The following is a 27,088-nucleotide window of genomic DNA, read 5'->3' as shown; positions in this document are numbered from 1 at the left end:
TTTGGACTTACATTGGCTGAAATTGAAATATAGTAAAAGTGCTCTAGAGTAAGCAGATCAGTTCATCAGAAGGACAGCCTTTCAATGGAAAGGGCATTCCCAAGCTGCACCAACGAAAGCATAATCCTGTTACCTGCCCTAACCTCACAGCTCTGAATTAGTCTGATCCACCTATGTGCCGTACAAAGCATTATATTGCTATGATTTCATAAACTGAACTTGAACTACACTTTTTCAGAGAAACAAAACCATGTTTAGAAATCTGCCACAAATATCTACACATTGCTCTTGAATTCCTCCAGGAATTTCCACCTACACGTGCTGTTACTCTTCACTCTATGATTTGTTTTTCAGTCCCTGTCGATACTTAAGTTTTACTCTGTAGGGAGATTCTCATGTTTGACTCCATTAAGCAAGCTTTGAAACTGACACTCGCACAGGGTGTTACTTCCAGAATCTTCCTGCCAGCTCCTTGCATCCACACCATGAGAAAGAGCAAACATTCCAAATCCCAAAAAAATGAATTATTTGGGGTGAGGAAAAGTCTTGACTATGACACTGAAGATTTCCTGAAGAGATCCAGCATCCAAAATGTCCTGAGTGGGGAGGAAATCGCACAACTAGAACCCAGAGAAAATGAGTGCTATCCACAAACAACCCAGATCCTCCCAAGCTGAGGCTAACCTGCCCTTCACTTCCTACATTATTGCTACATCTACGCAGCTTCTGACTTTCCAAAGTTTACTTTCCTTTTCTAGTCCCAAACTTATCTCTCAGGTTTGAGAAATTCAATTTTCTTGGGTTTGAATCTCAAAATTATAAAAGACAAGTAAGGTTAATCTTCTATCTCATTGGGCCCCTAAATATTTTAAGAAACACTCCATCAACCACATTTTGATCTTCTTTACTGCTGTTTTATTCTAGCATTTCTTTACTCCTACCTCTCTGTTTCTCTCTCTCTCTCTCTCCCCACAACGCCCCCCACTCCCCCCCCACCCCACACACACAATTGGAGTAAATCCAAGACAAGGGCATTCACAATCTTACCATATTCTGTATTCATTAGACCTTATCTTAAGCACTGTGTTCAATTCAGATTTTGAAGGCATGTTAACAAACTGTAGAACAACGGAGTCCAGAACTGCTGTAGAGGACCAGTTGAAGGAACTAGAGAGGTATAACTAGAAAAGATACTTTTTTAGATCCTTCAGTTGTTAAAAGTCCCTAGTAATCTATTACAAACATTGATTTTAATAGTTCTCAACCATTTGCTAACATGTGTTTGCAGTGATGTCCTATGTGTTTGTACTTAGTTCTCTGTCTTTTTTAAAAGGGAATTTTACTTTAGACTATACATTTTCTAAAACTAGAAAAATTATTTTGGAGAAAAAGATTTGAGTATTACTTTGAAGATTTCATGAAGCTGCTGCTTCCAATCATCTGATCACTTCAGATGGTCTGATAATGTTAGATAAAACCTCTTTATCAGTAATGCACTGGAGTCCTACAGCACTACTTTCCATATTCAACAAAACCTCTCTTTGCATAGATACGTGTGTGTAAAAACAGAACATTCATACTGAGGCCAGAGTGCCATCGAAGGTAATTATAGAGACAGTAAAATCCTTTTACTCTGGGAAAAATAAAATGCTGGGTGTCTCACAAAATTTCAGAACCTGATTTCAAACGGATCATAACAAAGAGGAGATCAAATTTAGCATGGTGGACTGCTCGACAGGATATATTTGTAAGTATGAGATTCTATAAAATAGTTGATAAATACAAGACTATTGGCTTGCTATAAATGACTAGCAGATGCTGATTTCAATGGTAGAACTTCTGGGAGTGTTAACAGAGGTTTTTCTAAGAAAAAAAGACAAACTAACAAACACATATTCTTTTGCCTGGCTTTCTATATTTAAAACAAAACTTAGAGTCACTCCTTATATAAATAAATCTTCTAAGTTGGGCAACAGAGGAAATGCTACAGTTTTAAAGTATATTATTTCATTTTATGTTTTTGTATATATTTTCATTTTAAATGTTTTTCATTTTATATGTTTAGATAAAAACATATTATAAAATCAGACATAGCTGAATTATTTGTTTCAAAAATCATGCATTACCAAATTATTAGTTCCATCACTTTGTTAACTGTACTGAAGCCAGGTGTGGATTATTATAAGGTTTATCTGAAACATTGTTAATCTTGATTTTGTAGAATTTTTTTATTCTTTTATGTTATGCTTAAGCACAACTATGCACAAATTTCTTGAATTTTTTAAAGGACAAGAAATTTGTGTGCTGTGGTCAACAAAAGCTCACTAAAATATAAATTGCTCCAAATTTTACTAAATTTTATGTAACATGCTATATCACAAAATAAAGAAACATATTTAAATGCAGATATATGTAAACAGACAGAATTGCTTTAAGAAAATTTATTTATTTTCATAATACTTTAAGATTTCATTTAAATAATGGAGGAAACAAATCTAATTCTGGCATACTACTAATACAACTCAATCCATTACTTTAAGATTTCATTTAAATAATGGAGGAAACAAATCTAATTCTGGCATACTACTAATACAACTCAATCCATTACCAATGCATTTATAATCACTCTGAGAATTAGATTCTATCAGTGAAATGTATTTCTTTCAAATAATTATCAGGATAAAACAGTGGAGGCAAAATCATCGTGGAGACCTAAACTTGTTCTAAACACTCTATGTTTCGATTGTAAAAGTACACACTAGTTTTACCAAGAGGGTATTGAAAAACAAAAAAGGAAAGCAAATTAATACACAATATTAAGAAAAATATAGATTATTTAAATAAAAAGTAATGGAAAATTACAAATTAAAACAGTAAAGAAATTTTTATAATAAGCCATGATATTAACACAATTTTAGATAAAGAGTTAATAAATAAAAATGGGAATAACCATAATCCAGCATTTCCGAGGTAGAAAAAGTATTTACTTAAAACTTAAGAGCATTTACAGTAATCTTTGCCAAATATGCATTCTCCAGGAAACACACAATAATCTTTTTGTTTTTGTTTGGTTTTGTTATTATTTTATTTTTAGGTCAATGGAATGTTTCCACATATTATACCACCAACATGAGAAAAAAATGATCATTGTTTATTTGAAGCTTGGTGAGTTTATCCACAATTTAAATCAGTTCTACGTCACGCCAATTTAGATCACTCTTTCACTGGGAATTCTCTTTTTGCCAAAGTAGATTTGTAGTTCTATAAAATATTTAAAGTTATTTTTTATTTTTATCAGTATTGACTACTTGAATTCTAATTTTAAGGGTACAACTAAAGATGCCCTTGGTTGGATTTAACTAACAAAATAAATTTATCAATAGGATGTTTTAATCAAATCCTTATCCTAAAGAACTTTACTTTTGTAAAAAATTAGAACATTCCCTTTATGGAATTACCAAGAATATTTCTTAGAAGTTCTCAATTGTAAATGTGAGAGGATTTCATTCTGCCACTCTATATTGGTGCTATTAAACTGTCGATTGAGATGTATTATTTAATGATAAATATTGTTGAATGTAGGATTGTAGATACTTCTTTTTAAACCACTGGTTATTTTGCAAATTCTTTGTCCTCAGACTGTGAATTATATTTTCTTATTTTATCAGATGATATTCTAAGGCTGCCTTTTCTCTTCTCATTTTAGAGGTATGAGAATTTTAATTTCTACTTCTGAGCATCTGCCTTCCATCTTCCAAAATTACTTTGGAATATTTTGTCATTATTTTTCCCCTTGTTTAATCTCCTTTTTCCTTCAGTTTAAGCCGTACATGTTCCTTCACTATAATATTATTAGTGTTTGTGTTGGAAGAGATAATAAACTCAGGTGGTCAATCTGACCTTTTGTACCTGAAGCTGGGTTAAGTATTTTTGAATTTATCTCTTTGTTTCAATGTAGAGAGTGTTATAAGGATGCGGGTGGGGGGTTCTGTGATATTCCAACAAAATAGTGGTACATGGTACGTGTGAATCCAGTAGTAATCAATAGAGAGAAACACAAACATGTGGATGGACTTTCAGTCCCAGAAATCTTAGAATACAGGCGGGAAGGCAGCAGGCTCCAGGCACAGGAGCAGAACTCTAGTCACTGGAACAGCGTCCAGTCTCCAGTCCCATTTCCTAAAGGACAGGAATACCAGAGAACTTCTTATAGTCTATTTATTCTATGCATAACAACTCTTAGGGTCTATTTATTCTATGCATAACACATGTCATACACAATTGTGTCACTGAATATTTTCTGCAATTTAATCATTGATGCTTTTATGACATTATATTCTATTTGTATTCCATAATTTAATAAATCTGTAAATGTTTGACTTAGAATGCTAACCAACATATAAACAACTACTTATATGTAATCATCAAATAACATTCGAATGTAACAATTTAGGAAACTTAAAGTCTAGTAGGAGTAGATAAATCAGAAATATAAATAACATTATATCTATATATATTGCTTCTTTTTCAATGTCACCTAACTAATAAGTTGCTTGGACCAAAGAACCCTCACTGAATCAGTCATGTAGCTGAGCACAGGGCTACTATTAGTGTACACAGAGTCTTTGCTGGAATTATTAAAAAGTAGCCTTTTCACCACATGGATGAAGCCCCACTTGGCTTCACACCTGGCAAGGGGAGTGTGGTTGGATCTCAGCCTTGTCTCTCCTTTTGGACCAGGCATCTCCATAGAGAGAACAACCTGAATAATTGCATTTAAAGGGAAGCTGTGGCTGGGCTGTCCTCTTGTCCCTTTTTTCTGTAACACTCAACCATGCCTGAGCTCTTCTGGCAGCCCCAACCCATCAGTGTGATACACACACCCAGATGTCTGTAAATCTCTGTTGTAGACCCAACTAATTCTAAAGCTGGGACTCAGTGATTAATATAATGTGTGAACAATCGAAATATAGAAACATGGGAACAACAAAAATGAAGAGAAGGAGGATTTGCAGATTATATATTGACATGTTGAAGAATGAATAAAGTTAATGGGGAAAACTTGTGAGATCTGAGATGAAATTTTAAAAGAGGAAGAAATGCGGTCTAACAGAATATATGTTTCCTGGTACATACAAAAGAACTTAGGAACTATTTCATTTTTCTAATCTTTACAGTTCCATTTTAGAGAAAAGGAAAAGGAAATGAGAATCTGAGGTTTAATTAATATGCGCAAGGTCACACAGCTAATAAGAGCCTGACCTCGAGCATATGTCTGTCTGGCTTCAGGCCCCAGAACTATTTGAATATACTCTGTCAACTTACAGGAGCTGTGGGAAGCCCCTAAATTCTAGTGCATCCAGAAATTACTTTACCTTCACTATACTTCAGACCTTAGTGAGTGTTGCATACTAAGACCATTCTGCTTTTGCCAATTTCATTAAATTTATAAAAGAAAATATGATAACCCATTAATAGACATACATTTGAGTTACAGAAATCACCACAATAAAAGGTCTGAAAATGTGTACACATAGCTCCAATAGATCAAGTGAGAAGACAGTGGGACAGAAAAACTATTGCTAAAAATAGAGGGTAGGGGAGAAGTCAAGTCTCAGTACAAGATAGGGATGACTAATAATACTCACAGAGAATACACGTGAAGGAAGTAAATTTTTTCCTATCCTCCTACTTAGAAGATAAGCTGCGAGTCATTGTGTAACTACATTTTATAGGTGATCACAGAGATGAGGAATCTTGAAACTCGAACTAAGTAGCTTGAAATTTGAACTAATGCAGTTCAAGGTCCAATTACACACAGGACCAGCTATTGACAGTCAATGTAACAGTTTTTTAGTCTCAATTAATTTCAGTGTTCATTTTCAGTCAGATTTTTCTTTCTCGAAAAAGGTTTTTATTTTCATCACACTGCTGTTTAAAGACCTCAGTGGATTACTTCTACTAACAAAATAAAGTCTAACATCTTCAGTCTGGTATTTAAGGTCATCTAGAACCTAACTATGCACACAAACATATCCCTTTAATAAACTCTCCCTTTTGCTTAAGTATTGTGAATCTCTATTTGCAATCGGAAGAGTCCTAATAGGTGAATTAATCTATTCCCCTTCCATTTTCTTCCTTCCTATAGATACATATAACTTTATTGCTTCTTGGTCCTCCTCACTTATAGTAGAGACTTACATAGAAAATGAAGTTGATCAGACCACATTTCTCATATGTTCTTATCTCCAAACCTGCAAATGAACTTGAATCTATACCTATATTTTCACTAGTTACAAGAGAATAGTAACTATTTCCTGTATTTTCACTTCTCCAATGTCTCAACTCCTACATTCTGAATTCTAGCCCCTCCTTCTTCTTCAGGAACCTGAAATTCTATTGGTTTTCCTTCTTTCTTCTGTGTTTTCAAACTCTGTCTATGTACCTTTTGCCAACTTTAGAGTATGTCACTCACATTGTAACTTGACTTTATTGTAACGATGCCTCCTAGAGAGACATGCAGGCCAGAATCGTCAAATGACAAGAATCTGTCTCTCTGTCATTATTACGTCTTTCTATCAACAGCTTTCAAGGAAGAAAGAGAAAAAGAGAGAGAAAGAGAGAAAGAAGGAAAGATGGAAGGAAGGAAAGAAAGAGGAAAGAAAGAGAGAGAGAAAGAAAGAAAAGAAAGAAAGAAAGAAAAAGAAAGAAAGGAAGAAAGAAAGAAAAGAAAGAAAGGAGGGAGGGAGGAAGGAAGGAGAGAAAGAAAGAGAGAGAGAGGGGAAAAGGGAGGGAGGAAGGGAAAGAGGAAAGCAGGGAGGAAGGAGGAGAGGGAAGGAGGGCAAACAGAAATTACAAACAGCCTTTCATTTGTCCTGGGCCTCATTTTCTCTTGCTTTCCTCCTTGTTTCTGTCCTCCCTGCTCCACTGAAACCACTCTCAGCAAGGTCATTAATGAGCATCTTGTGAACAAATCTGACATTTTTTGATCCTTTGCTCTCTTAATCACTTCCCAGCTTTTAACACTCCATTGGCCACTCTTTCCTTTTTGATAAACTCATTCCTTGGTTTCTGTGATACTGTGTTATTCTGATGCAAGCTCCTTTTACACAGCCTTTCTCTTAAACATTTGTGTTCAGAAACTCATATTGGGCTGTCTGCTTTTTACAGTTCACACCGTCTTCCTGGACCATCTCGTCATTTTTTTTGTTAGAGGGGGCTCCTCTTATGTGTTTTATGAAAATAGCCCACCTTTATCCTGAAGCCAAATCTCTCACCTCAACTTGTTCTCTTCTGTCTCACCTTACATATCCAATGGGTCAACAAGTTCTAATAGTTCCTCCTCCAAAATGTCTACAATCTCTCTCCTTCCCTCCATCTCCACTGCCACCTTCCTAATCATCCCTCACCTGAACTCCTGCAGTCACACCCTAACTGGTCTCCCTGATGACACTCTTGCCACACTGCAATTCATTCTACTCACAAACCCATTTGAAATCTTAACATGTCTATTCTGAATTTTAAATCCTGCAATGATTTCCCAGCTTCTTACTGTGAAATCCATGGCCTGTGTGGCTCAACGTGCTCGGCCTCTGCCTAGCATTACAAATTCTCCCACCACTTTCTTGCTGCAGTGAACATTTTTAAACATGATTATTGGTTCAATCTTAACTCTGTAAGCCTCTCAGCTCACTGTCTCATCTGTCTGCCACACTCTAAATTCATGTGGAACATAATTCCTTTTTTTTTTTTTTTTGAGATAAGGTCTTTCTTTGTCACCCAGACTGGAGTGCAATGGTGTGATCACGGCACACTGCAGCCTCAACCCCCTGGGCTCAAGTGATACTCCCACCTCAGCCTCCTGAGTAGCTGGGACTACAAGTGCACACCACTATGCCCAGCTAATTTTTTTTTTCTTTTTGTTGGAGAGACAGGGTCTCTCTATGCTGCCCAGGTTGGTCTCAAACTCCTGGGCTCAAGAGAGCCTCCTGCCTCAGTCTTGCAAAGTGTTGGGATTACAGGCCTGAGCCACAGTGCTGAGCCTAAATTCCTTTTATTTCCTCAATGGGACATAACTCATTGCCTCTTAATCTTTGCTCAAGTTGCCCCTCCTTCACTCAGCACACTCGTGGATATCCTGCTGGTTCCAGCTCAGATGTTACTTAACTGGGCTGCCTTCACTAACCCCTCAAGTCTAGTTAGGTTCTCCTCCTAGGTGTATTCACAACCCCTGTACTTCCTGTATCCAAGTCCCCATCACATTTCGGGATTTTTTGTTTTTGTTTTTTGTTTTTGAGATAGGGTCTCACTCTGTCGCCCCGGCTACAGCACAGTGGTACAATCACAGCTTGCTACAGCCTCCATCTCCTGGGCTCAAGTGATTGTCCCACTATAGCATCCCAAGTAGTTGGGACTACAGGCATGCGTCAACATGACCAGCTAATTTTTTTTACTTTTTGTAGAGACAGAATCTTACCGTGTTGCCCAGGCTAGTCTAGAACTCCTGGGCTCAAGCAATCCTCCCCACTTCAGCCTCCCAAATTGCTGAGATTACAGGTATCAGCCACTGTGCCTGGCCCATCACATGTATTTTAATTGCTTGTCAGTGAGGACAGAAGAGGACAGACAAGATGTATATTGATCACAGGCAGCCAGAACTTGGCACATAACAAGTATTCAACAGACTTTTGAATGAATCGTAAAGACTGATATAAAAATTCAGTTTATCCTTAATAATTCATTATATATGTATGTATATATGTTTAAAAAACCATTTCCAGCTTTAAAATGTGGATTTAATAACTCTTAACAAATTTGTTAGTTGTTTTTTTAAAGTCCTGAGTTAAAAACCTTCTATGATATGTATTGTTATGTAAAGGTGCCTGAGATGAATAAACTCTAACTGAATTTTAAAGTCAAAGTTACTGTGCCCAGAGTAGATAAAACCAGATAAGCAGCACCCTTAAAATTCACTCAGAAGGTGCTTTATTTTTTATTTGGCTATTTACACTACTTTACTTGTCCAGTTAAAATAAGGCTCTTTTTTAATACATTGAGAGAGCTTTCTAAACACAAGAATTGTGGCTGGGCACAGTGGCTCATGCCTACAATCCCAGCAGTTCGGGAAGCTGAGGTGGGCAGGTTGTTTGGGCCCAGGAGTTTGAGACCAACCTGGGCAATGTGGTGAAACCCCTTCTCTACCAAAAATACACAAAAATTAGCCAGTCCTGGTGGCGCATGCCTGTAGTCCCAGCTACTCCAGAGGTTGAGGTGGGAGGGTCACCTAAGACTGGGGATGTCGAGGCTGCAGTGAGCCATGATCATGCCACTGCACTCCAGGCTGGGTGACAGGGTGAGACCCTGTCTCAAAAAAATAAAAATAATAATAATAATTGTCCCAAAAGGGAAGCCTTGGGGTTGGTAAATTCATTATCGGTAAGTTCTAAATGAAAAGATCTTTTTCAGAGATTGGTATTTTTTAAACCTCATTGTTTAATAAATAGGCCAGTTGAGTAAAGTCATTTACAAATCTAAGCACATATATTTTTATAAAATATTTATGAGAGATGAGTCATTTTATTCTCCTCTCTCCTCCCAACTCCCCCAGTGACTGTATTCCATTAACTTCAAGAGCCCATCTTTTTTTATGATTTATAATATTGTATGTTCCTTAGAAACTGACTCTAACATACAATTATTTTAAATGACTAAATTATACAAATATATACTGTATTTCCTTAGAAAAATGAGCAGGCGGAATTGTTGGATTTGTAAGATGTGCAGAGATGAATCTAAGAGGCCCCCTTCAAAGTAAGTAGCACTTAAGTTTCTATGGTAACTGTAAAGCATATTTATCAGATGATAAATAGGTACATATTTATTAAACTGCTATTGTAACATATTTTGTTCAGAAAGTAAAATTTGCATTTACACATGAGTCATTTCACCAGAAGAGCAGTCATATGATACTAAGATTCTTGTTTTCATTATTCATGGTTTACACTTGAGAATTCAGCAAGTTAAATGCTTTAGAATCTATTATGAATAGTCTCTGTTCTTTTTAAAAAACAAAGAATATTGTTTGTGTTAAAATGAGATTCTTCAATCCAAAATATTTTCTTGGTTCCAACCCTCCACATACGAAGTGCCAGAAAGCTTCATCCCTAGATAAAGAAGGTGAGACTGGAGGAGGAATCAAATGTTAACCAAGCTCCCAAGTCTCTTCCTCCACACTTTTCTATAACTCAAAATGTTGCCATTTGGATGAGAACAGTGAAAAGAATAATGCCTGAGAAAAGTAACAGACCATTGCATTGGATTTCCTCACCTGAAAGAATTCCCAAAAGTTGAGAACCCCTGTTAGATTAACCATGAGTGCCTAACATAGTCCATGTCCAGCCCTCAGTTCTGGCCACACCTTTTTGTATGGTCAGAGCCCCTGGCATGAATGCTCTTTCACTAAAATACCAAAATGTCCAAAAAGGCTTACAAGCTACTGTGTGGCAAGGAGAAGGATGCTGCAATGGTGGTCAGAGGAGATAGTAAGACCCAAAGCTCAGCATTTTAAATGACAGTGAATGCTACTGCACTGCACAGGTGCATCCAAGGACAAAGGTATAACCTGCTAATTAAGGGACAGCTCTCCTTTCTTCGAATGATTCCCATAGAGGATCACTGCCAGAGCCTGCATTTCTTCTATCTGCCTTATAGACTCACCATGAGAAAAGGGGAAGACCAGAGAAATTAAAAATCACATTCATGGAAAGCTGCCAGATAACAGTTATTTAATAGGTACTTGGCATTCATGACCTAATTTAATTTTCATTATAACATTGTGCGATAGACGTTATTATCCCTATTATATAGACAATAAAATTGGGGTTTGAAGATTTTAAGTAAGACCAAGGACAATTAAGTATAGCACTGGGATTAGAACCCAGTGCTGGGATCAGAGACTCCAAACATTCTTCATTCCTTTGTCTACAACATCATGGTATCTTAAAATGCTTTCATATCCATTTGGTATCCACTGCCCATCCGCCCAGAAGAATGGAGGGGACACAAGGGAGAACTTGTATCAGGAAAAAAGGTATTTCAAATAATCCTAATAAAGGCACCTGGATAGCCATGGGCCAGCATTAAACTTGTGAGAACCTCCAAAAAAATTATAAGCAAAAATGGGGTTCAATTAAAAACAAATTGTATTTCCCATTTTTACCCCCAACCATAATTACTCCAATCATCTCTCCCCATAAATCTCATGAGTCTTAGAGACAAAAGAACTCTCTTACCAACAATTATCGACACTTAATTTTAAGCTAACCCAACACATTGATGACTCTTCACTCGTGTTGTAGATTTTATTCTTCCCTATATAATGGGAATGATTAGAACGGACAGGCATTCAATAAACGTTGCCTAGCTCTTTCCATTTCACCAGATTGAAAAGGTTATTTTAGGTTACTTTTTCTAAAGTTTTAACAAGAGAAAAGAACAATGACTCAGATACTATTTCATGGAAATGTTTTTTGAAAGCAATCTTAACACAGTACACTGTTAAGCCTCAGTACTGATGCAAGCAGTCCATCCAAAACTGGCAGGATCCGTCTGAATTTTTAGAAAACAAAAGATATCTGACCTTTTAAGGACTCCCAATATTTTTCCATGTTCTCGGATATTTTTTAATCTCTTTAACGAATCCTCCTTCATTGTGTTAAGAACCTGCTGATGCTGATGGCTGTTCCTGCAGCACTAATTTTTAGGCTGCTAATTTTAGGTATAGCCAATGGACAGTGCTTGCGTGTCTATAGCCATCTTCAATTATCTAGTTGTTGAAAGCAGAACAATTAAGAATGCACCATAAACTGAATGGCAATAAACACATTGCCTATTTCTGTTTTATTTCCAACCTTTATTGTAAGTTCATGGGTACATGCGCAGGATGTGCAGGTTTGTTACATAGGTAAATGTCTGCCATGATGGTTTGCTGCACAGATCATCCTATCACCTAGGTAGTAAGCCCAGCATCCAATAGCTATTATTCCTGATGCTCTCCCTCCTCCCACGCCCCCATCCTACAACAGGCCCCAGTGTGTGTTGTTCTCCCCAATGTGTCCATATGTTCTCATCATTCAGTTCCCACTTATAAGTCAGAACAGGCAGTATTTGATTTTCTGTTCCTGCATTAGTTTGCTGAGGATACGGGCTTCCAGCTCCATTCATGTCCCTGCAAAGGACATGATATTGTTTCTTTTTATGGCTGCATAGTATTCCATGGTGTATAAAGTTACTTGTATTTGAGAATACAGTCATTTGCCAATTCACCTCATGAAGCTCACCAAAATGAACAGAGTTCTGGAATCTTTCACAACTATTTTCTAAATGGTAAATGGCTTTGTTTATACTGTTTAGGTAAAATGTAACTTGACATAATACACCTTAATAAAAATTAAAACTTATACAAAAAAATTCTAGCAAATAGGAGACTGAGAAAATACTAGCTTTAGGGTTACTAACTGTATTATGTGAGTGCATGCAAATAGGTTTTGTGGATTAACTCTAAGATTCTAATAGATAAATAGGTAAACACTTGGCTGGTGGCAGCGGCAAACAGTGCATAACCCTTTTAAAAGCAATTTGGCAGTCTGTACCAAAAACCTTAAAAATCTGCCTCTTTTAACCAACTTTGATTCTACTGCTAGTGCCCTGGAATTACTCTAATCATGTGGCCATGGCAAGCCTTAAACACAGCTGGGCTACATTTGAGTTTTTATGGTGAAAAATGAGAGAAAATCAATATGCTGTTTGACAATAATTATGTAAACGATGGAATGCCCCCCTTGTAGCATATTTCACCATCACCATAAACAATATGACTATCAATGATTATACATTTGTAATTATAAATTATAACACTACAAATGATTAATACAATTATGATGACATAAAATGCATAAAGTATACACACACATAGTGTGATTACTTCTTGATTAAAAACACACAAATACAAACATAACAAAAAGACTTTAAAAAACTACATCAAAATACTAATAGTGGTAATTTATTAATAGGGAGATTATAGGACTATGGTTCTGAATAATATTTATTAAATTATATTTTCAAGTCTACACTATTTGCACAATTTTTATAATTTAAAAAATTTAAATAGTAAAAATAAAATGTAAAATATCACAGGAAAATAACTTTCCAACCAAAACCACACACAAATGGAATGTAAATATATTTTGGTGTCATTTTCAAGATGATATAATTTTACTTAGTTCAACAAAAACCTTGAGAATATTTAGCCCAATCAGTGCTTTCTGTTTCTTTTCAAAGCCTTACTTTGGAGGAAGTATTACAGTGGGCCCAGTCTTTTGAAAATTTAATGGCTACAAAATGTGAGTATTGCGTATCTGTCATCTTTGAATAACTAGCGAGTTCCATTCTTAGAGGTAAAGGTGGGGGTGCCAGATGATGAATGTATGCTATTCTTCTCACAGCCTTCTAACTGGCAACTGACACAGTTAAAAAAAGAAAACCTGAAAATAGTTTGTTATGTCAACCACTATTATTTTCTCTGGTGTTAATTAAAACAAGATTAGTCACTGTGAATATTCTTCACAAGTATATGCACAAAATCCCTTGGAAAATATGCTTAAGTAGTAACGCATACCATAGCCTTCTAAAGTTAGTATTAAACAAAAACACTTAACTCGCTGTTCTTGCTGCCTTCAAAAGTAAGAATAAATTTGAGTCTTGCTGTTCTAAAACTCCTCCCCAAAGTTTGTTTCAACTTTTTCAGTGTCTGATTTAAGTGGGACTATACATGGGTCTGAATATAGTTGTAGGTAAGTATTGACATTAACATGGTACAAATAAGAGATACCAGCAATGGATGTGACAGAGACAAAGTCATGGGCTCAATGCAGGAAAAATAAAGGAGGACGTGCATTCAAAGAATAGTCAATTGCGTTTGGGGTCAGAAAAGCTGGTCCGTTGTAGAAAATGATAAAACCAGAAGACAGGTATGGAAAAAAAATGTAGGGTGTAGACACAGAAAATTCTCCTGTTGAATTTGGTAGTTTTTTTTAAATGGAGTTGGTTCCCCTCAATGCTTGTTAATTTTTGCCTATAGAACCATCTTTTTATTTAAGATCCCATTTTAGCCTCTCTGTGAATGTTTTATCTGTTTAGAGCTATGGACTATGAAGGAGAGTTGGCTGTGCTACTTACATGCTTTAACTAGTGGGGTGTACCAGTGGCTATTCTGGGCAAGGTACCCCCTGTTCCTCATGGGGGTTGCCATACTCCTGAGGCACTACCTGCTCTTTCTGACTCAAGACCCTCTTTAGTATGGACTCAGTTGTCACTGCCCAGCCCAGAGGGTAATGGCAGTAGGTGTAGACACTTGGCTACTCCTGCTGAAACACGTTAATCAACCATTCTGGCACTTACTTCTGCCTCATCCCTAGGGCTGGATCTACCTCTACAGGCTTGGGTCACCACCTGAGCTCTCATCTTTTGTAGCATGCCTTTCCAATGGGCATTTGGGGCCATAGTTTCTTTCTTTGATGCAATCGCCACTGCCTTTCACTTTTCAGGTATTCCTCATAGTTTATAATCCAATTTGCCAGCATGAATGTGAATTTTAAACAAATATATCTTCTGGGTCAATGTTAGAACATTGAAATGGGATGAAGAGACAAAAGTGCATATTCAGTTAACTATATTGTAAATTTTTGTCCCAATCCTCTGTAATACACATTTTGCCACCTTGCTAGATTGATCTCTTTCTTGGAGTTTCATACTCTTCATCTACAAAATGGGAATAGTATCACTTATACTTTCAGGTTTATTGTGCAGGTGAGATACAAAACATCTAGCTCAATGCCTAATATAGATTAAGCACACAATAATTGGTAGTTTCTTTTAATAGTAATAAAGTACATGTCTTTGAATATCATTCTTTTTTCTCTGCTGCCTACCAACAAGTCCAAAATCTTGGTATTTAGTACTCTCTACACCCTAACCCAAAACATTTTCTAAAATTTGTCTCTAGCTATGCCCTGTCACATAACATGCCCTCCACCAGTGTGGGTCACTTCATTTTCTACTTGTACATCTATGATTCTTCTGCTCCAGGCTTTTGTTCAAAGTCCTTTTCATCTCTAGTTACTCTGCTCATGTTTGAAAGTCAAATTCAAGTGCCACTTTCTCCAGAAAACTGCTGAGTAATTTCTCCTTTATCTTCTATTTTGTTAGTATTAACATTTATTCTGCTTTTAATTGTAGCTAGTTTGTGTATTGGGTTTTTTATATAGTGGCTTTCTCCCTAGATTATAAATTCCTTAAGAGCACAGCTTGCCTCTCATTTACCTTTCAAATCCCTGAGAGACTGAAAATGTGCTTTGTACCCAATGAGCATGCAATAAATGTTCCATGAATAAACACAAGAAAAATATTAGTGAGAAAAGTTCAAAACACCAAGCTATATTATGTAAGTTTTTGTGCCAGTCCTGGAAGCCTTATAAACAAAATGAATAGGCTTAATTATTTGGCAAGGATTTCAAGTGGTCATCTGCCTTGTTAGAATCAGCAATTTAGAATTCTAGTGTCATGAGAATAAGCAAAGGCTCTAGCAAAGATGAGAATAGGAAAACATCATACTGCTCTTTATAAAAGCCAGCAAAAATAGGGTAAGAGCCTTTCCAGAAATCATATTACTATGAAGTTCACGTAAAAATTCAACAATCACATAATAAGTAATAAAATGAATCATTCTATGGATGATCCAACCAGTAAGACAAAACGAAAAATACAAATATTAAATGTGCCAGAGAATAAAAATGTGTTTACATTAACCAAGGACATTAGTCACATGCATGCTGTAGCTGAGATATGCAGATGCATATTTTACATAGATTAAAACATTATTTCTAAGGACAGTAGCTCAGACACACACATGAAAAAGAAATATATCAGCCTGGGTCTCAATAGATGAACCGAAATTGGTTTAGAGACGTTTTAGGGAGCCATTAAGTCATAGTCATCAAAATACAATTAAATTCAACATCTCAGTGGGAAAAGGGGATCCAAGAAAACCATCAGTTTGAGAACAGAACTATGGCAAAATCCGCAAGTTAATTAGAAATTAAGAATGTTAGCAACTTAGATACCTTTTAGATAATGCTATTTAATGCTACATTATTTGCAAATAATTTTTTAAATATGAAAGATTTTTTATTTATATATTTAAATATCAAAGATTTTCTTGTTATTTATATGAAACATAATGTAACCAAATAGAACTAAAGTAGAGAGACTAGCTAGAAGGCTGCTACAATAATTCAGGTAAAATTGGAACTCAGTGGGGAAGACAAGGCTGGGGGTAATTTGCATATAAATGCTAACAAAACCATAGGGCTATGAGACCACTGAGAGGGAGAGTTCAGATAGAGGAAAACACACCCAGAGATGAAACTTAGGTGTGTGCTACTTCCAAGTCCAGGTAACCAGAGAGGTCAGCAAAGTGGATGGAAAAGGAGCACAAAGTGAGGTAAGAATGACGAAAATAGTGCATTCTTGTGGAAGCCAAAGAAGAGAGTGTTTCAGGAAGGAAGCTGTGAATTGTCAAAGACTGCTGAGAAGTCAGCTGAGGTGAGGAAGGAACAGTGACCACTAGACATGGCAATATGGAAGTCAACAGTGCCTCAACAAGAGCAGGTTCATGGGTATGGTGGAGACAGGTAAAACCAGAGGAAGCGATACACAGCATAAGGAATCACTGACATAAGTTTTGCTGTGGAGTTCTGCAGAGAAAAAAGCAGAGACTGGAAGTGGGAATGAGGTCAATACAGAAAGTTTGAGTCAATAGTTGTTACTAGTTATATTTGGGAAATACAGCAATATATTTGTAGGGTGATGGCAACCATTCATGGGGAAGAAACTGATGACACAGAAGAGAGTGGAGATACTTATAAGAACAATAGAGCAATGCAAAGTAGGAAAAAGCAAAAGTAGGAGGGAACCAGAAAAATAATTGTTTGGCCATCCCAAAAAGGAACAGGGACACTTGCCTCTCAGGAGAGAAGTTATAAAGGAGGAGTACAGATGGAAGTACTCTGGTTATTTCTGGAGAGAAGACGGTGAATATCCGTCTGATTAATCTGTGCTCTCAGTGAAGTTTGAGGGAAGGTCGCCAGTAGATTGCTTAGGAGAGGATGTTTTAGTATGTTTTAACATAACAACGGAGGAGGTATAAAATAGTTTCTGCAGATTTAGAGAACCATGATACTATGGAAGGCTCATTGGTTGACTGGGCAGTGTTGAGTGTCTGTTTAAAATCTGAAGTTATGATTTCAAATGCGAGACCACAGTTGTATATTTTTCTCTGGCTTGTTCAGGTTGCCCCAGCACACACGCAGAGCAGATATTAAGCCATTCCGGATAAGCAAGTGCTCTGAATCACAGAGTTTGCTTCAATCTTTTGATCAAAATCATCTTTGAATGTACTATTTTCCACCCTTTCTAAATTACCACAATCCCATGCAGACCACCTTAGAAATGCCAGTTAAACAGTGTGGGATTGTCATACTGCTGAAGGCAATGAAGGCCGCTCCATATCATGAACCATCTGTGTGGGCTGGTGCATCTTCATCAGCATCATGGCACAAAGCAGGCAGTAGAAGTTACTGATGGTTATTGTTGCTCCCTTTTGTTCATCCTGATCCCAAAGACAGAGTCATTCTCTCAGCTTTTTTCATCTGTGCAAGCTCCTTTGCTGCACAGTGTGATTGGCAGTTTCCTACACTATCACTTATTCTAATCTCTGCTAACTGCTGTTGCCATGGTTCCCTTCATCAACCCTTATATTACCTGCACTGCCTTGCCTCTACCCTTTCCACTTAGCACTTTTTGTCTTTTTTAACTTCTCATGCACTTCTTCACCTTGCAAAGGGGAAAAAAATCCTCGCCTAGAATAGACATCACTGTCCAATTAGTACATTTTTTTTTTGTATTGTTTTCAGAAAACCAAAAAGCAATAGCATTTCAGATATAAACCTGTGGTCTTTAGTGCTTCCTAGATGTTCAATAACTAAGGTCTGCTTCTTCACTTTTCAAGAGCCATAGAGAGTCATTTTAAAACAGAAACATGAGGGATCTAAAAGCCCAAATTGACATGTGTTTATTCAGTGCCTGCTATATAGCAAGCAGTGTTGAGGCACGGGGTACATGAAGATGAATAAGCTGCAGTCCTGATTCTCCAAGGGTTCTCAGGTGAATGGGAGGATAATGGAAGGAAACCACAGCAAAGAGGGGTGGCCTTTGTCACTTGGGCAATGGGAAATGTTGAGGGGGATAAATAATAGATTTTTGCTTTAAAGATTTTTCTCTAATAAAAGTACAGAGGAAATTGAAAGCAGGATCAGATAGATGAATTGAGGCTTCTTCAGATTCAATGGTTTACAAATATACCTCAAAATTCATAAACAAAAATAATACGTAAAAGAGAACAGAAGGTAACGCAATAAATGTAACAGAGATAGTGTCTTCAGTATATAAAGAGATCTGAAAAATTTAAGAAAACACTAGCAATGCAAAGAAAAAACAGACAAAAGATTTGGAATTCACAGGAAAAAAAGAAATGGTCAGCAAAAATGCAAAACTGTTTAAGCATTATATTTTAAAAATACATATTTAAACAATTACAAGTTACTGACTTCACCCCATTAGATTGCAGAGGGTGGAGTAAGTCAACACTGACACTGCCATTGGGAATGAAAAATAATGAAATCCTTCTGAAAGCAATTTTACAATATGTATCAAGAGTCTCCAAAAATATTACATCTTCAATCTAAAAATTCTATTTTAAATCAATTATTTTCCCTAAGAAAATAGAGGTGAAAAAGTTTATAAGCCAAAATATTCAATGTAGGATAACTTATAACCAAGAAAAGGGGAAACAATCTAAAACAATAATAATAGAGTGGCTAAATATGTTATGGCCTACCCCATCAACAGACTATTATATGATCATTAAAAATGAAAAAGAGAAAGTGTTCGCTATGTGCTATTAACTATGAAAGAATAAGAATGATACAAAATTGCTTTCATATTATAATGCCCATAAGATCATTCCAGTGTGTATCTGTGTTTATGTAGATGAATGAATTCTAGTTAGGTAGGCAATTATTCATGAACAAAGGATTGAAAGAATAAAAGGAAATATATCAAATTGTTAACAGTAGTTATTAATTTACTAGAAGTTTTCTGCATTAAAAATGACCCACAGAATTGAACAACGAGAACACTTGGACACAGGAAGGGGAACATCACACACTGGGGCCTGTCATGGGGTTGGGGGAGCGGTGAGGGATAGCATTAGGAGATATACCTAATGTAAATGACGAGTTAATGGGTGCAGCACACCAACATGGCGCATGTATACATATGTAACAAACCTGCACGTTGTACACATGTACCCTAGAACTTAAAGTATAATTTTAAAAAAATTATTGATCCACAGAGGACTGATTCCATGGATATGGAACTCAAGGATTCAGAGGGCTGACTGTATGCCATTATGGAATATTTTCCTCTGAAGACAACAATATATTTACACATTTTATTTTTAGCCATAAATAACAAATATTAATTTAAATAGAAAATTTAAAAAATACATTAAAATAAAGGACCATAAATTTGAAAAAAAAGACCCACAACTCTTTAAGCTGTGTTTATAATATTAGTAATATTAATATTAATAACAAAGGTAGAAGAAAAATCAGAAATTATTAACAGCATAGAAGCCACAACAGAGAATTTTAATAAAACTGAAGCTTCACTGTAAAACTCCACACATACTATGGTAGAATTATGAAGTACATTATCCCCAGTGGTACAGATTGAAAATAAAATGGATTTTAAATTGGTTTAGAGGCATTTCTAATGGTACTGCAACATAGTGCACCCTTGGGATTTCCTGCCTGGTGTAAGCCTTGCAGTCTTACAGAAAAAATAATTCTGGAATAGATGGGCCACTGTTCTGACTCAGCCATGAGAAAGCCCACATTTCCCTTCTGCATCAAGAACACTGGCATGTGTCACCTTGTGTGTCATAGAAATACTAATTTTAGTGACTAGTTTTAAAAGAACAGGGTAGAGATTCCCAAAGGCACCACTCTCACTTTTTAAGGGAAAAGTATACACTATGTATGACATAAGCCATTTCTTCCATCCTCCCAATTTAAATGAGAAATTCTGATGTTTATCATCTTATTCACTCTGTTCAAGCAGAATCGCAGTCTTCTGAGCATAATGTTCAGGGATGAGTATCATTTAAAACTTCAGAACTGCCTACATTGCCTGATTTAGAAAAGGCTTTTCCACCTTGTAATTCACTTGTGGTATGAATCAATCGAAATTCTAAAGAGAGCAATTCAGTTCTGACTTTAATAATTACTAAGATTCCTGGAACACTTTTACACAAATACATTTTCAGCCGCTAGCTTGAGTAACTTGCAGCATATTCAGACAAAAGTTAGCCTGATGCAGACAGAACTCTGTAAAGTATGCCAATCACATGAGTCCACTCATTCTGCACGCTAGAATTATATCTGAAATATATAGCGAAATCCAGTTCAGCTTTCGCTAGTCATCACATGGTAACAAGTGACATAAAATCCTAGTGATTTACATTAATAAAGGTTCACTTCTTTTTCATGATACACAACAGCTAGGGTCAGCTCCAACTCTATTCCATGTCTTCATTCCAGCCTTCGGGCTAAAGGAGCAGCTCTTTTCTAGAATATGCTCTTCTTGTGGTGGCTGTGGGACATAGGAAATAGAACCACATGATGGTTCTTAAACCCTCTGCTTGAACGTGTCCATGGCACTTTTGCATGTATTTCATTGACTAACACAAGTTCAATGGCCAATGCTGACATAAACAGGACATGGAAGTATAATCCCCCTACACAAAGGTCAGGAAATAACTGAGGAACAATACTACAATCTGCCACATCAAGTATCTGAAATATACCATATTTTTAATAGTATATATAGAATACTGTATACCTATGCAGTATATATAGAATACCATATATCCATGCAGTATATATAGAATAATACAACTGGATCTATAATATGTGTATTTATGTGTGGAGAGATAGATAGATAGAGGAAACAGTTCGTGAAGACAGAAAAAAAGATAGATGATAGATAGACAGATAGATAGACAAATAGATAAGGCAATGTATATATGGCTTCATTAGCAAAGGACTTTGGTATGACAAGAATTGTAGAACCATTTGGCCAGCCCAAAAAAGAAACAGGGATACTTCTTCCAATCCATCAGGAAGAAAGTTAAAGAAGCCAGATACAGATACAGTTGGTTCTAAAATGATAACCTATAAACATTTTACTACATAATTAAGCTAAACATAAACACAAATTCAGAATACTAGCTTAGAATCTAATATTAGTTTCCAGATCATTTTCCTACCCCTACCTACTCATCCACTCAACCCATCCAAGTAGCCTGTGTGACGGACTCTTATTCCATGAGCCACAGATTTTTATCTGCTATCTCATTTTCTTTCTGTTCCATAGCTAAGTACAAACCATATAAATATTGGCTTCCAACTTTACTTGTTAAGCCAGAAACAGCTTAACATTCTGTTTTTTTTTATTTGTTCATTTGTTTGTTTGTTTTTTGGTTTGCCACCATTCCACTGTCTCTTTAGGAACTGGAGTACCAATTCCTGCATCTGTGTTCTCTGTTCCAACCTTTCTGTGCCTATGGTGAGACAAGACACAACTTAGAGTCACGTCGGTGTGAAAATCAACTTCCTGTTTGAAATCTAAGTTAAAATATATCCCCCTCACATTGGATAGGAATATCTAATCTATATCATTTTCTATGTTACATTTATATAATGCCTCTATCTCAACTGTCCTCTTAACTCATCTCATGTTATGTCCTTGTTGAACCGTATCCCATGCAGTGTCCTGAAGGCTGCATTTGCTCACATGATAATAATAGTCCACGTTTCAATTTTGAGTATTCCTAGGATGCAATATTTATATTCAGCTTTCCCCAACTCCAATGCCTCCTTAGAAGAGATCTACTTCTATTTGAGTTGTTTTGCTTGAAGACAAAATACTTCGTTATCTTAGTTCCTATATCACTGCTAACAAAGCCAAGCTATCAAGGAGCCTGGCTTTCTAGTGCTGGAAAACTTGATCTGATCTCTTAGATGAAGATCCAGGAAAATATGATCTTACTCATCATTTCCATTCCATCTGGCTACCATTATTTCTCATAATAGTAAATGATATTGACCAAGATAGTGTTAATCAAAATCCTATGCTTTTGGAGGTGATAGATATGTTTATGGCATTGATTGTGGTGATGGTTTCTTGGGTGTATACTTATCTCCAAATTCATCAAGTTGTATTAAATTATGTACATCTTTTTGTAAACAAAATATCCTAACAGTCTCTAGGTGGTTATTACTCAGTGTGCCTACACAAACATTTCTTTTAACATCAATTGAAAGTTACATTGTTGTTTTATCATTTAGCAATCCAATTCCTTGGATATGCGAAGAGAATTTCTAGTCTAGTCTAGTCAAAAAAAATTAATATCTTGAACCTTGAGAATACTTGGTCCTCCCAAAGATTCCAATTAATATGTTAGATATGTGAGAGCTCACCTAATCCTCTTTTTCAAATATTACTACCTACAAAGTAATGTCTCAATTGGAAAAGCTCCTCCTTGGCTTATCCTTATCTAAGCACTCCAGAAAGGCAGTTTAAGATCAGAGTTGAAGATAAGAATCTCTGGCATCAAGTGTTATGCGATGGTTACGCTGCACATAATCCCTGTCCTGTACTAGATTCTGAGATAGTTTCCAGCATCGCATCTGATTTTTCATTCCTTGTCTGGTCCCTTATTTCTGGCTTGAACCATAAACCATGAATATGAAGTTGAATTCTTCATCTATCTGTGTTCTGCTCTCATTGGACATTGAGAAACACTCCAGGGTGTACAAACTAATTAGAGTATCACTCTTACATGGCTTGGATATTTTTCTCCTGACCTTGACCTACAAGTTTACATTCAAAACCCTGCTCTTACCCTACAGTTTGGCATGAGGTCTTAGATTTTTCGTGTCAGCTTCATGATTAGAGCCCCGTCCTCCTGAGCAGCTTAAGTCCTTTTCCTGGGCTCTGTGATGTCTCTTGTCCTATCTGTCCTAGACTCATCCACACTGGTGGGCATTTTGCTCTGAGTGACTCAGAATAAATGGATGACATCACCAGTGATCAGCATTGTCAAAGCACGCTTCAGATGTTAGCTCTAAGTGTGTGATAGACATGAAAATTGATATATAGAGATAGATATAAAATATTTACTTGTTAAATAATTTGTGAGTTTTTAATCAGGCTTTTTTTAAACTGTATTGCTTAGATTTTTTGGTGATTTTGACCCATGAAAATAAACTGATTTCTCCTCTACTTTTAGATGGTCCAGTAGTCTATGCAGCATATTTAAAAATGGAGCACAGTGACGAGAATATTCAATTCTGGATGGCATGTGAAACCTATAAGAAAATTGCCTCACGGTGGAGCAGAATTTCTAGGGCAAAGAAGCTTTATAAGATTTACATCCAGCCACAGTCCCCTAGAGAGGTAACTACCTGACAATGACAGGAATGGAAATCAGTTCATCCCTGCAAGGGCATTAATATCTGTCAAGCATCCATAAGTGCCAGGCACTTTACATCCAGTATCTCCTAAAATGCTATAAATTCAGTATTGCTAACCTTATTTTACAGATAAGAAACCTGAGACTCTGAGAACTTGTCCAGTGTCACACAGCCATTAAGTGGTAAAGTTAAGATTCAAAATTAAATCTATCTGGCTCCAAAGCTTCTCCCCATTAAATTATCTTAATTTCTAGGAAACTTAAAAAGAAAAAAAGGAATCTGTGGCGAAAGCATTGGCCTTCCCAGCAGGAACTATAAATACCATGAAGAGACATTTGAGAATCCTGTGTTGTTGGGCAATGAGAAATAAAAAGTCTGTTAAGGGAATAAAGAGAGAGGACAGTATATGAGATTTCTATCGTACAGGGCAAGCCTACATTGTGGACATATTCCAGAACTCTTATCTGGAACATACTTGGTTTATTGAAATAGCCACTTCTCCCCTCTATCCACTTCTCTTCATTTTCTTCCCATTTCAGAGCATATTCAGTTAAATCAACATTTGTGACTATTAAGGAAGATAAATTTTTAAAAAGCACCAATTTCTCTTTTCTTTAAAAAGACGTTTGTCTTACAAACTTCCTGATTTGTAGACTGCTACTAAGAAACCACTGCATCTTCCTGAGTAAGCCATGGTTTCGGAAACTTCCCTGGCCTTGAGCCTCATATTTTTCTTTTTTGTTCCTCTTGGATGTGGAGTTGGATATTTACTTTTAAAAAAGCAAAATGTTTATTTTTTATATATCTTCTTAGATGCCTATAAAACTACAAAGAAAATTACCCTATTCCACTGAAAAGGAGAGCAGGGAATAAATTAAACCTTTCTACTATAGGTGCCTTTTTCTCAACTATGCTTACTTATGCTGTACATGTAATTTCACTTTTCAGATTAACATTGACAGTTCGACAAGAGAGACTATCATCAGGAACATTCAGGAACCCACTGAAACATGTTTTGAAGAAGCTCAGAAAATAGTCTATATGCATATGGAAAGGGATTCCTATCCCAGATTTCTAAAGTCAGAAATGTACCAAAAACTGTTGAAAACTATGCAGTCCAACAACAGTTTCTGACTACAATTCAAAAGTTTAAATAGAAAACAGTATATTGAAAGTGGTGGGTTTGATCTTTTTATTTAGAAACCCACAAAATCAGGAACACAGTACAAATAAAACAGAAATCAAACTATAAGTTGACTTTTAGTTCCTAAAAAGAAACATATTTCAAAAGCAATGGAATCTAGAATTCTTATAACATGAATAACAAAATGTACAGCATACCTATGTAGTTCAATTAATATATAAGGAAAAGGAAGGTCTTTCTTCATGATACAAGCATTATAAAGTTTTTACTGTAGTAGTCAATTAATGGATATTTCCTTGTTAATAAAATTTTGTGTCATAATTTACAAATTAGTTCTTTAAAAATTGTTGTTATATGAATTGTGTTTCTAGCATGAATGTTCTATAGACTACTCTAAATAACTTGAATTTATAGACAAATGCTACTCACAGTACAATCAATTGTATTATACCATGAGAAAATCAAAAAGATGTTCTTCAAAGACATTTTATCTATAAAATTTTCCTACTATTATGTTCATTAACAAACTTCTTTATCACATGTATCTTCTACATGTAAAACATTTCTGATGATTTTTTAACAAAAAATATATGAATTTCTTCATGTGCTCTTGCATCTACATTGCTATAAGGATATAAAATGTGGTTTCTATATTTTGAGATGTTTTTTCCTTACAATGTGAACTCATCGTGATCTTGGAAATCAATAAAGTCAAATATCAACTAAAGACTTACATTATCTTTCTCAAAGACAAAATAAATATATTTTCCAGTACAAATTTCAAAAGGGCTAAAGTTGGTATACAGTGAGAATATATAATATTTTTATTTTCCATAGTTTTCCTGGAAAGTGTAGACAATTTAACACATTCATTGGATATTACCTTCCTATCATTTCAAAATATTAAAAGAATCCAGATTCAACATCCATAAGCAGAAGCTCATCGTAATATTTACAAGTGTGAAAGTTGATCTGTTCCATTTTGTAATTAAAAGGGAACAAACTAGAAATTTCAAGTCTTGTATTCCTGAAGGAAGAAAACATTCAAAAATGATTTTTCCCTCTTGGAATTATTTTAAAGTATGCATATTTTCTCTTAGTTTTGAAAAGTGGCTTAAAATAGACTTATTTCACCCTTCTGCAGATGCAAAGTTTTTCTGTCTTTCTAGTGATTCACTAATTGGTTTACTACTGAATTATTTATTCCATGAGTCATTACATTTTATTGTTACCAAGAAGTGTAAATTTAGTTAGAGTCAGATGCTTCTGTAGTTCATGAAATCACAGGCGTTTTTCCGTAGCACTGTCCACTTTTAAAAGATGAGCAATGTGAGTAACTACACAGCCAATCATAGCATAGGTGCTAAGAAGCGCTAAGTCACTAAACCACCTTGCCTCCAGCTCTGAAACCAAAAAAGCCTAGTAAAAAAAAAAAAAAAAAAAAAATTTTTTTAAAGTGAATAAACAAAGAAGCATTGCTGATATGATTTAAATACACTTTAGTTCTGCACAGTGGAAACAATACTGAATTCATTGTTAAGAAAGTTGGGTTTCAGTTCTAGATTTCCCAGGTTAACTATATAAATTTCTTTAGGTCTAGGTAAGCTATAGAAAATTATACAAATTACTTATTCTCCCTGCTCCTCAGTTTTCTCACCTTTAAAATGAGGTGATTAAAATAGATAATACCTTCGTTCCTTTCCAGCTTCAAAATCCTGACTACCGTCAGTACTTTTTTTTCTTCCTTTTTTTTTTTTTTTTTTTTTTTGAGACAGACTTTTGCTCTGTCACCAAACTGGAGTGCAGTGGCATGATCTCGGCTCACTGCAACCTCTGCCTCCCAGGTTCAAGCGATTCTCCTGCCTCAGCCTCCCAAGTACCTGGGACTATGGGTGCGTGCCACCATGCCCAGCTAATTTTCCTATTTTTAGTAGAGACAGGGTTTCACTATGTTGGCCAGGATGGTCTCAATCTCTTGACCTCATGATCTGCCCACCTCAGCCTCCCAAAGTGCTGGGATTACAGGCGTGAGCCACCGCACCCGGCCAGAAAGTACTTTTAAATTACTGAGTTCTTCATTATCTGAAGGGTTTTGTGTGATATTCCATTGCCTTTCCTCTGATTTCATAAATGTAATACAATGCCACATATTCAAAACAGAATTTTGCCACAAAAACACTCTTCTAAGATCATGTCTTCAGATGTTTGTAAATCAGGAACTATCTCTGGC

The 27,088-nt window shown here is 35.9% G+C and overlaps 1 protein-coding gene across 2 annotated transcripts; it reads left to right on the top strand.

Moving 5' to 3' along the window:
• The first annotated feature begins 1,576 nt into the window (after nucleotides 1-1,576).
• Nucleotides 1,577-25,636, top strand: RGS13 (regulator of G protein signaling 13). 2 transcript variants are annotated; one of them, XM_057301865.1, is made up of 7 exons: nucleotides 1,577-1,747; nucleotides 3,095-3,165; nucleotides 3,669-3,708; nucleotides 9,742-9,810; nucleotides 13,339-13,400; nucleotides 23,531-23,697; nucleotides 24,663-25,636. In XM_057301865.1, exons 4-7 carry the CDS (start codon nucleotides 9,746-9,748, stop codon nucleotides 24,846-24,848), a joined length of 480 nt encoding a protein of 159 aa, XP_057157848.1. In that variant the 5' UTR covers nucleotides 1,577-1,747; nucleotides 3,095-3,165; nucleotides 3,669-3,708; nucleotides 9,742-9,745; the 3' UTR covers nucleotides 24,849-25,636. The 2 variants fall into 2 exon arrangements, with proteins under 2 accessions (XP_057157848.1, XP_034798668.1); XM_034942777.3 differs by lacking the exon at nucleotides 3,669-3,708.
• The last annotated feature ends 1,452 nt before the right edge of the window (nucleotides 25,637-27,088 follow it).

This window comes from Pan paniscus, chromosome 1, assembly GCF_029289425.2.
Source record: "Pan paniscus chromosome 1, NHGRI_mPanPan1-v2.0_pri, whole genome shotgun sequence".
Lineage (NCBI taxonomy): Eukaryota > Metazoa > Chordata > Mammalia > Primates > Hominidae > Pan > Pan paniscus.
Note: the sequence above shows the minus strand (reverse complement) of the source record. Positions and strands in the feature narration are given on the sequence as shown.